Source organism: Vipera berus, assembly GCF_964194415.1.
Source record: "Vipera berus genome assembly, chromosome: 9".
NCBI lineage: Eukaryota > Metazoa > Chordata > Lepidosauria > Squamata > Viperidae > Vipera > Vipera berus.
In genome coordinates, this window is record NC_138212.1 from 24,654,004 (window position 1) to 24,664,943 (window position 10,940).

Consider the following 10,940-nt stretch of genomic DNA (forward strand, 5'->3'; position numbering starts at 1 on the left):
GAAGGAAGCTTGCTTGTCAGAAACTACCCCCCTACGGCTTCTTCCACAGTGCCCGCGTTCTCACAGCCCGACGCTGTTCTCTGCGCTCTTTCCCACAAGGCCCAACAGCCCCAGCGCTCCTGTTTCCCTTCAAAGCCCTCCAGTAAACAGCCCTTTGAAGGCCTTCTTGCTGTCACCAGGGCTGGGGGAAATTCCACAGGGGGGAAGCGTTAATTATTTCTGTTAGGTATAATTGCAGGAAATTATGAGAAAGAATGTGTCTATTTAACGTTACATGTATTAACAGCAGCGAGAACTGTATTTGCTCAACATTGGAAAGATGAAGAACTACCAGCGGAGGAAGAGATAATCAGGAAAATTTTGGACTGTGCAGAAATGGACAGACTTGCATTGAAAATGAAGGAGAAAAAAGATTCACAATACTTTAGAACATGGGGTACATTTTATCAATGGTTAGAAAAATGAGGTAGCGAGAAGGGAGTTTAACATGTAAGTCAAATATTGGAACCTAGACAACATGTTGCTGACAAAATATTAAGGATTTGTGATTATAAAAAATTATATATATATATATATATATATATATAACCAAAGCTCTGGAGGCCACTACACAGCCCACTCCTCAGGACACCAAATCACAACACTCAGGATATTACAACACAACAAAAAACCCCACCCATTCAGAACACACCCCACCCAATCAGAAGACAGCCACGCCTCCAACCAATCAGAAGACAACCACGCATCCACCCAATCAGAAGACAGCCACGCCTCCACTCAATCAGAAGACAACCACGCCTCCACCCAATCGGAGGACACCCCCACCCAATCAGAAAGCAGCCACGCCTCCACCCAGTCAGAACACAGCCCCACCGGCAGTTGGAAGGAAAGGAACAGCCAGACCACGCATTGCTCCTGGAAGCAGCAGGAGGAACACTCCGGCCTGATGATGACGGATGGGATTTCGTCGAAACGTCGCCACAACTTTCTGAAGATGAAAGGAACGCGGGAAGAAACCCGAGACTCTAGATCTACACATACAGACACCCGCGAGAATCTACGAAAACATATATATATATATATATATATATATATATATATATATATACCGGTAATTCCCTCCCTCCGCCCAACCCACTCACAGGGTGGTTGGTGTGGGGAACGCAGGAGGACGAAGGGCTGTTGATTATGTTCGCCACCTTGAGTTATTTATAAAAAAAATAATAAAAAGAGGATACAATAAATAAATAAAATGAATCTTACTTGTACATCACACTTCCTTCCAAAACGAGGCCAAAGTAAATATGTTTTAAAAAACAGTTGAGCTGCAGGACTAACCAGTGTTCAGGGGCTTCTGCAGGAGGACATACGTAAAAAGGGGGCAGGGTGCTGACCATAAGTTCACATCCACCATTTTGACTTTTTTGACACGTGGACGCACCCCACGGAGATGAACCACAGATCTCAAGACGGGCAGGTTTCCTTCCCCCCCTTGCCAGCCTCCGGGGGTCCCCTTGCTGGGGGGAGGGGCACAGAGAGAGAGGAGGAGAGAATCCGGCCTAGAGTCCACCTGCGGCCCAGTCGGCCCCTTTCCCCGCTGGCGCCTGCGCAAGAGACCCGATGGTGGAGCAGCCCCAGCGGCCCGCGAGGAAAGAGGCCCGTCCTCGCTAGGGGTTACCAACGGAGGTAAACGGGTCATCGTCACCCGTGCCAGTTGCAGCTCCCGCTCTTTATCCTGCCCAATTCCGACTAACGTGGAACTTCAAAAACCCAAAGCCTTACAACGGCTTACAATGGTTCACTTACTGACCATTCAAAGTTACAACAGCACTGAAAAAAGTGACTGTTTTTCACACTTACGGCTGTTGTTGGGATTTCCATAGTCACCTGGCAACTGACTCCTATTTACAGTATGACCTTTGCAGCGCCTGGGATCACGTGACCCCCTTTGCTTCTGACAAGCAAAGCCAAATTCACTTAATAACTATTTGACTGACTAAATAACTGCAGTGATTCACTTAACAACTGGGGCAACAAAGTTCAAAAAATGGGGCAAAACTCACTTAACAAATGTTTCACTTGGCAACATAAATTCTGGGCTCAGTTGGGGTCGTAAGTCAGGGTCTACCTATAATGTGCCATTTCAAAAACTAAAAAAATCCTGCTTAAAGAAAGCTACTGCCAAAATACACTCATTTAGTGACCGTACGAAGTTACATCAGGAGTGAAAATGTGACTTAGGACCGTTTTTCACACTTACACACTTAGTTGCAGCGTCCCTATGGCCCCGTGACCTAAATTTGGATGCTGGGCAACCAGGTTCATACTTATGATGGTCGCTGTGCCCCAGGGATCACGTGATCCTCTTTTGCGACCTTCGGAGAAGCAAAGTGGGGAAGCCAGATTCACTTAACAACCATATTACTAACTTAGCAACTTCAGTGACTCACTTAACAACTGTGCCAAGTAAGGTTGCAAAATGGAGCAAAATTCACTTAACAAACATCTCACTTAGCAACAGAAATTTTGGGCTTGATCGTGGTCGTAAGTCGAGGACTGCCTGTAACTGGTTCCTTTCCCAACGTCACACCCGGGATCCGGAGCAAATCTCTGGCCAGCAGGCGGCTTTTCCCAAGGAGCAAGAAAGAAGGCTGCAGTTCTGCCTTGGTCACCGGGCCCACAATTCAGGCCCGCTTCCTCCCTCTGGGCCTTCTCTGAACAAAAGGGCTAAAATGCCTGGAAAGGGCAGGTGAGCCGGGAGAACGTTGAGGCGGCAAGGGACCTCGGCCAACAGACTTCCTTGGCCTTTCGGAAAGCCCTTCGGCTGTAGAGACAGGTACGTTTTTCTACAGAACACACAAAGTTCTGCCAACAAGTTTTACCTCACAGCATGCTTTTCCTTCCAAAATACATAAAGTTTCCAAAACAGATGTCCGACTCCTGCAAGCATAATCCCAGGCTTGTGCTGAGACCCACAACTCTCTAGGAAATTGCACTATGGCAAATCAGGCTCAACTCCACATCCGTACAAGGAAAATAGCACCGATTCTGGTCCCAAAGTTATGGAAGGGTGTGCAAATATTTCCAGATTGGAAAGCCACACACCAACGGCTGATGATTTTTTTTGAAAAAGAACACTAAACTGTACCTGAAGTTAAAAGAGGTCATCAGCCTTCACTATCATTTTCCAGGGAATCTACCAAAAACTGCCCAATGTCCTCGCACATATGACCTTCACAGCTTCCCTGCAATCATGTGATCGGGATTTAGGTGCTTGGCAACCAACATGTATTGCCAACAGTTGCCGCGTCCCGGAGTTATGTGATCACCAACTGCAACTTTCTCAGCCAATTCCAACAAACAAAGACAACGGGAGAAGCCAGATTCACTTAATGACTCAGCAAAAAGAGTTGTAAAATCAAGCATAGTCACCAACATCAATCTTCTCCACCAGCTGCCTTCTAAATATAATGGACTACAACTCCCATCATATTCACAACCCTTGTGAGAGATCCAACCTCTCGGAAGAGCACCAGTATGAGCTAGGATTATCTAACTCAGTGTTTCCCCATCTTGGCAGCTTTAAGATGTGTGAACTTCAACTCCCAGAATCCTCCAACCAGCATGGCTGACTGGGGAATTCTGAGAGTTGTAGTCCACGCATCTTAAAGTTGCCAAAGTTGAGAAATATGGTTCTAACTGGACAGGACTCCTAATACTCTCTGTCTTTTGGATGGCCCTGGGATTCCCCACACGACTTCCCTGGGATCGGGCAGCCGGGCTGAGGTCTGCACGCAGAGCTGCACTCAGCCCCCCCCCCCCCCCGTTGGCTCATCTGATGCCTCCCACGGGCCTCACTCGCAACGCCTGGCAGATTTTGCTTTCACGGGTCCGCCATTGCTTGGACTTCTGGTGGCCCCTGACTCTCCTGGTGGGGGAGGCATGCTTCAACCTACAGCAAGATGGCCGAGATGGAGGGAGAGAAGAACTGCTGCCTTCCTAGATGGACTCGGTTTCTCCAAGTACTGTAGTACCCATGTGCCCAGGATGCTTTTCCCCCCGACATCAACGCTGTCCCATTAACTCAGTTGGAAAGAGCACAGAACACAGAACCTTGGAAGGGACCTTGGAGGTCTTCTAGTCCAACCTCCTGCTCAAGGCGGGAGACCTTATACCATAACGGTCAGATGATCTGGATTTTTAAAAGGCAACAACCACATTAGTTTATCTCTGCAGAAGTATAAAAAGCCTCTTGACATCTTAAACATTGAACAACTATATTATGGCATCTGCTTGCATGGGTGAATATGTGCTTTGTCAGTTCACAAAATATATGCCGAAACAAATGGATTCCAGATCTGTTGCTATTTCCCTGGAGTATCTAGCTAACCTATAAAAAATGACATTATTCTCGTATCATCACTTGCTCCTCCTCCGAGAATCTTCAGGCCAAGGAAACTTTTTGGCCAGTCCTGAGCTGCATCCACAAGGGCCAGCCGCCTGCCTGGCACATTGCCCACAGTCAAAGCGTAACGCTCCATTCCATCTGTGTGACACACACCCACTCACGGCCCTTTGGCGTGACTTGGCCTTGAACTGAGTGAACCAGGCAGCAGGAAGCGGTAAACTCTCCCAAGAGGGCAGCTTCAGTGGAAGGCCCTCCAGGTGGACCACAGCACGTGGTTGGCCGGTCCAGGACTTTCCCAACTCTGCTCAGGCCTGACTGCACAGACGGCCACGCCAGTCACACCCGGCACCTTCCTCCCTGCCCCTCAGTCCAAAGTCCTAAGGGAGAGCAACAACCTTCCTTCCTTCAGCATTTGTGCTTCCCCAGCAAGGTGACTGGGTCAGGGTTGGGCCCGGTGGCATCACATCTTGCAAAGCCCCCTCCCTGGTTTGGGGCATCTGGAGCCGCACTAGGGTTCCCCCGGACCCCAGGACTGCGAAGGAGCAGCCGGGGGAGAAGGCTCGGCCTTGGCAGGAAAGGGGTTTGCAAGGGGGAACGAGAGGCCCAGATCTGGCACCGCCGGCAGGAACCACCCCGCTGCAGCCCAACCCAGAGCCAGACCGCCTCTCCGGGTTGCAGCCGGATGCTTCAGTGCCTGCCGGAGCCCTTTTCCCACCTGGGGAACCCGGGGCGGTTTCTGATGCTCAATGTCCCCAAAGAAACGGCTCTCCGGCAGGGCTCCGCCTGCTCCGAGGGGCACCGGCCGAGGGAAGCCAGCCGGACGGGCAGGTGGCCTAAAGGTTGAGCCGGCTTCTGCTCCGGGAGGGGCAGGGAAGGAGCAACAGGCTCGCGCTGCAACTTTGGCCGAGGAGAGCCCGCTCGGCGCGCCGGAGGGGAGAGTCTGGCGGAAGCCCCAAAGAGCCCCGGCTCAGCCCGCCCGCCGCCGCCGCCGCCGCCGCCGCCGGGCCCGGCCTCACCTTTGCCCTCGCGCCGCTCCGCTCGCTTCTTGCCCTCCGCAGGGGGCGCTCCGGGCTGGTCGCCCGCCGCCGCCTTCTTCCGCCGGCCCCGCAGCCAGTTGAAGGCCCGGCGCAGGCTGGACGAGCCGGACTTGGGCTTCTTCTGCTTGGGCGGCGCGGCGGCGGGACAGCCCGGGCCCTTCTCCGCGGGGGCCGCCGCAGGTGCGCCCTTGGCCGACATCTCGGGGCGGGGGCGAGCTCGGGGGTCGCGCGGCCCCGCCTCTCCCTCGGCCCGGCTCAGTGGCCGGGGGCGGCCGGCGCCGGGAGCCCCATCGGAAGCCCCGCCCGCTCGGGCGCCTCGCCTCTGGAGCGCGCGGGGCCCCGGCCGCCGGCGGGCCGCTCAAGTTTCCTCCGAGCAGAGCGGGCAGGTCCCGGCGGGCCGCCGCGAGTCCTTCTCCCTCGGTGGGCGACGCCCGATCGGCGAGGCGCGAAGGAGAGGCGCTGCTGCCGCCGCCGCCGCCGCCGCCGGGGAAAGTTTCGGCCGGACCGGAGGGCGTGTGGGGAGGGCGGGCGGGGCCTGCGGAGCGCGCCGGGGTGTGGAAAGCTCCCCCTCCGACACTCCGCCTCCGCCGCGCTTCGCTTCCCTCCGAAGATCCCCCTGCAGCCGCCGCCGCTCCCGCTTGCCATCCGCAGCCCTCTCTTCGGCTCGAGAGGGGCTCCCCCTGCCGAGGTGAGAGAGCCGCGCGGCGGGGCCGGGCCGGTTCCCGCTGGAGAGGAGGGAGCCCGTGCCGGCTTCGGCCCTGGAGCGGCGGAGGGCGCGGGCAGAGTTCGGCGGGGCGTCTGCCCTTGGGTCGCCGGCGCCTCCCGGCTGTCGGAGCGGGGTCCGCGGGTCGAGCGTGGCAGCTTAAGGCGCGGGGCTTCCCCTCCCCGGGCCCTCCGCCCGCCCCCGACCCTCCCGAGGGCGAAGCCGGCGGCGGATCGGTCGGCCCTGCTTCCCGGAGGGCCGGCGTCTGGTCCGACGGCCGGGGTGGCAGAAGTCCCCCTTGCTGGGGACGCGTCAGCTGCAGCCCGGCCCAGTGGCGAGGGCGGCCAGCGACTCTGACAGCGCCCGGGTCGAGGAGCAGGTGCCGGTTGGAGCCTCTGCCCGGTGCCCTTCGGGTGGGCCCTCGGACCGTCTCCGGCACCGCCGGCGCAGCCGTTCTTTCCTTCTCCCGCCCCACCGCCGCTGCTCCCCTGGTGGGGCCGCTTTGCGGTCCGGCGGGGCTCCGGCCGGCCTTTCTGCGCCGGGTCCGGCGCCGCTCGGTTCCCGCCTTTCTCCGCCTGCCCCTCCCCCGCCCCACAGGCGAATGAGGGGATCCTGCTGGACGGAGCCCCTCCGGGGAGATGCCTGCGGTGCAGCGCGAGGAGCCAGCCCGGCCGTCTGTGGGGGGGCGGGTGTGCTTTTTGCGGGGCAGATGCGTAACTCAGGCCTGACAGGAGAGGCCGGCTCGGAGCAGCACGGCGATGGAGGAGGGAGGCAGGAGGGCCGGGAGTCCAGCTAGCCGTGACTCAGCTTCCCTTGCAGGCTGCTTCATGCCAAGGCTGCCCTCCTGCCTTGGAGCAGAATCCTGGCAAGAAGAGCAGGCCGGCCTGGCCTCCCGAGAGGCTGCTTCTCTGCGGTGGGCTGGCTACCTACCTGGTCCTGCCTGACCAAAAAGGGGGGTGGGGTGGAGAGAGGAAAGTAGCAGCAACACCAGGCCCACGAGGGAGTGCAGGTACTCCTTGACTTACAACCACAATTGGGACTGGAACATCCATTGCTAAGCAAGGTGGTTGTTAAGTGAACATATAACATAGAATAACAGAGTTGGAAGGGACCTTGGAGGCCTTCTAGTCCAACCCCCTGCTCAAGCAGGAGACCCCAGACCATTCCCGACAGGGGGGGTTCCAATCTCTTCTTAAAAGGCTCCAGTGAAGGAGCAGCCACAACTTCCAGAGGCACGCCGTTCCAACGATTAATTGTTCTGACTGTGGGAAGTTTCTCCTTTCTTCTAGATTGTTTCTCTCCTTGTTTAAATCGTTTCCATCGTTGCTTCTTCTCCTGCCTTCTGGTGCTTTGAGAATAGGTTGACCCCCTCTTCTGTGTGGCAGCCCCCCAAGTGCCAGGAGACTGCTATCCTGTCGCCCCTGGTCCTTTTCTTCATTAGACTAAACTTACTTAGCTCCCACTGCCATTCATTGGGTGCTTTAGCCCCCAGGCCCTTTAGCCCCCAGTCATACCTGAACTTGCCATCTTTGCCACAGTTGTTAAGCAAGTTGCTGCAGTGGTCATTAAGCGAACCTGGCTCCCCCCCCCCCCCACATTGCTTTTACTTGTTGGAAGCCGGCTGGGAAGGTCGCAAATGGTGATCAAATGATCCTGGAAATGCAATTGCTGGAAGTACTCAAATTTTGATCACTGTGATGACTGTAAGTGCGAGGACTGGTTTTAAGTCACTTTTTTCAGTGACACTGTTATTGTCAATAAAGGAACAGTTGTAAATTGAGGACTACCTGTAATGGCAAGGCCAGCTCTGATGCTAACTGGGGAGGCGCAACAGTTCCAGGACTCTTCTTAAGAGAATCGTGAATGGGGTAAAAAAGTTTTTTTAAAAAAAGCAGCTGCTTTCCATTTAAGCTGGCATCCTGTGAATATAGGATCCCCTGCCACTAATATTAAGAAAGGGGCCTACTGGGTAGCATCTCCTCTTCTCCAGAAGCCCTTTATTCCTCGCAGTGTGAACTTTGCTAAAGAATCATAAATCCATAATCCCATTTCATATACCTGAAGGACAAGTCACAGTGGAAGAATGGCTGCTCTTAAAATCCAATCCATAATTCTCACAATTCTTGTAGAAATATTTCCTGAACTGGAAGCTTTGGGTGTGCAGTGGGTTATGGCATTGTGTGCAGAAAGGGCCCCCTCCTCCCCTCCATGGAAGTATCCAAGCAGAAAGGACCAGCCAGGCCATTCATTTTGCAGGGCCCATAACTGCCCTCTTGCTTGTCCCCCCAGCCACTCCCTGATCTCAGATCTCCAAAGATCAAGACAGGTTTGCGGTTTCTGCAAGCGTGAAACACAGAACGGAGAATAACAGAGTTGGAAGGGGCCTTGTTCCAACCCCTTGCTCGAGGAGGAGATTCTGTACCATCCGTTGTCCACTCTATTCTTGAAAGCCTCCCAAGATGGACCAAATGTCCATGAAGGTTCTTAGTCGTCCAGGTAAGAGTAGTTTGGAAGTTGAGTCATGGCAACTGGATTTCTTCTTTGGTTTGAAATGTTTCAGTCAGACTGAAGAAGCTCCCTGGATAAGCAGCGAAATATTTCAAACCAAAAAGAAAAGAAATCCAGTGCTATGCCTCAACTTCTAGACTCCACTGATGGAGCACCCACAACTTCTGGAGGGAAGCCCTTCCACTGATTAATTGTTCTCCCTGTCAGGAAATTTCTCCTTAGTTCCAGGTTGCTTCTCTCCTTGATTAGTTTCCACCTGTTGCTTCTTGTCCTGCCTTCAGGTACTTTGGAGAATAATTTGACCCCCTCTTCTTTGTGGCAGACCCTCAAATACTGGAAGACTGCTATCACTCTAGTCCTTCTTTTAACTAGACTAGTCATACCCAATTCCTTCAACCGTACTTTATATGTTTTAGCTTCTGGCACCCTAATCATCTTTGTTGCTCTTTTCTGCACTCTTTCCAGAGTCTCAGCATTTTTTATAACATGGTGACCAAAACTCTATGCAAAATTCCAAGTGTGGTCTTACCAAGGCAGTATAAAGCAATACTAACACTTCACGTGATCTTGATTGTACCCCACTGTTGATGCAGCCCAGTACTGTGTTGGCCTTTTGGGCAGCTGCAGCCGCTGCTGGCTCATACTTAAGGGATTGTCCACTAAGTTTCTAACTTCCTAATGTTCTCAGCAGAAGACAGCATTTCCAGCTTGCGCTTTGAGCCAAGCCTTGTTGGTTTTTAAACCCCCTGGATGTTTCCTTGTACTTTGAGGGATCGTGTCAGAGTCAGTCTGGAGTTGGGCAAAGTGTAGTTAGTTAGTTAGTTACTTAGTTAGTTAGTTAGTTAGTTTCCTGCCTTTATCATGTTTACAAATAACTCAAGACAGTGAACATATCCAATACACTTTCCTCTTCCTATTTTCCTGACAAAGACAAGGTAGGTTGGGTTGAGAGAGAGTGAACTTTTTTACTCTTCCTGCAGATCACCTTCCATGTAGGCAAAAGGTCCCAGTGAAGGCGAGCACCTGCCTAAAATCCTGGGGAACCCCGGCAGTCGGCCTAGCCAGACTGACAGGCAGCAGTGTAACTCTGCTTTTCAAAGTGTCAGTGGGCAACCTTTAATATAGTTGGACTTCCAAGATACTGGTATGGTAGCGATCAGCCTCCATGGGTAATTTTGGGCCTAGTTTGGGTCTGGGAGCCTTGTATTTGTTTCCAGCTTGCTTCATAAAAGTAGGAAGAAGAGAAAGGAGAACAGCTGCACCCCCACCAACTTGTTGCTAAATTTCCATACCATGGTCTTGATATCATGGAGCACTGGAGCAATGCTTCTCAAAGTGAGCAACTTTAATATGAGTGGACTTGGACTCCCAGAATTCCCCAGCCAGTAATTCAGCTGGGAAGTTCTGGGAGTTGAAATCCCCTAAGGTTGGTAAGGTTGCAAAACACAGCGCTGGAGGGAAGGTAAAGATCACACCCATTTGCATTTCTTCAGCTTCATTTTTAGAGAGTTTGCTGGGCTCCCTGTCTTTGAGACCTGTGCTACCTTTGCTCTGGAAAGGTTGCACTCAAGCCTTCTTCCAGTTCCTACAGCAGCAAGTGTTGAATGTTCGTTGCTGGCTGCTTAGAGGAACCAGGTGGGGAAATGCCACCCTCCCATCTCTGTTAATTTTTACCCCAGCAGTATGTCAAAGTGCCCACTGCATTCAGTTCTTGTCTGAGCATGTAAGGGCTGGAAGTGCCCAGACAGGGCTGCAAAATTGCCTTCCAAAGTGAGTCATACTGGGTGGCTCCAAGAAATCACATTTAGTTTCTGGAGGCCAGGTTAGCTCCAAATAACCGAAAGCAATTAGGCTGACCCAGGCAACCGGCAGTGGGGAAAACATCTTGAATTTGCAGTCTTGACCCAGGATGTAAATTCCTGGAACTCAGCAGGTTACTTCAAGTAAGTCATCTACTTTATTCCATTTCTTGGGGGTTCTGTTTCTTGGCCCTGTTTCCACCAAAAGCAAGAATCAAAATAACTAACAACTAATAAATGGTTTTATGTATAAAAACAAAACTATTTTAAAAGCACAATTTAAAAATAACTAACAGAGCAAGCCTATTCTTCATACTCTATAATTAAACATTATGGAAAGATATTCGAGGCTACACCTGTGAGGTGAATTGGGAGGTGTTTTCTCAAACCAAGGAAAATGGAGATCAAATTCAAAGATCATTCTTTGAACAATGGGCCCGATCCAACAAAACGCAGTTCAAGACAGCCAAAGGCACATGCATAGA

The 10,940-nt window shown here is 52.6% G+C and overlaps 1 protein-coding gene across 3 annotated transcripts in view; it reads right to left on the minus strand.

Moving 5' to 3' along the window:
- Nucleotides 1–5,882, minus strand: part of NHSL3 (NHS like 3) — a 72,479-nt gene extending 66,597 nt beyond the window's left edge. For all 3 annotated transcript variants that reach the window (XM_081335336.1, XM_081335340.1, XM_081335335.1), the window contains exon 1: nt 5,425–5,882. In XM_081335336.1, the coding sequence (XP_081191462.1) occupies nt 5,425–5,644 (220 nt within the window). In that variant the 5' untranslated portion in view covers nt 5,645–5,882. The remainder of the gene's footprint in view (nt 1–5,424) is intronic.
- Nucleotides 5,883–10,940: the final 5,058 nt, after the last annotated feature.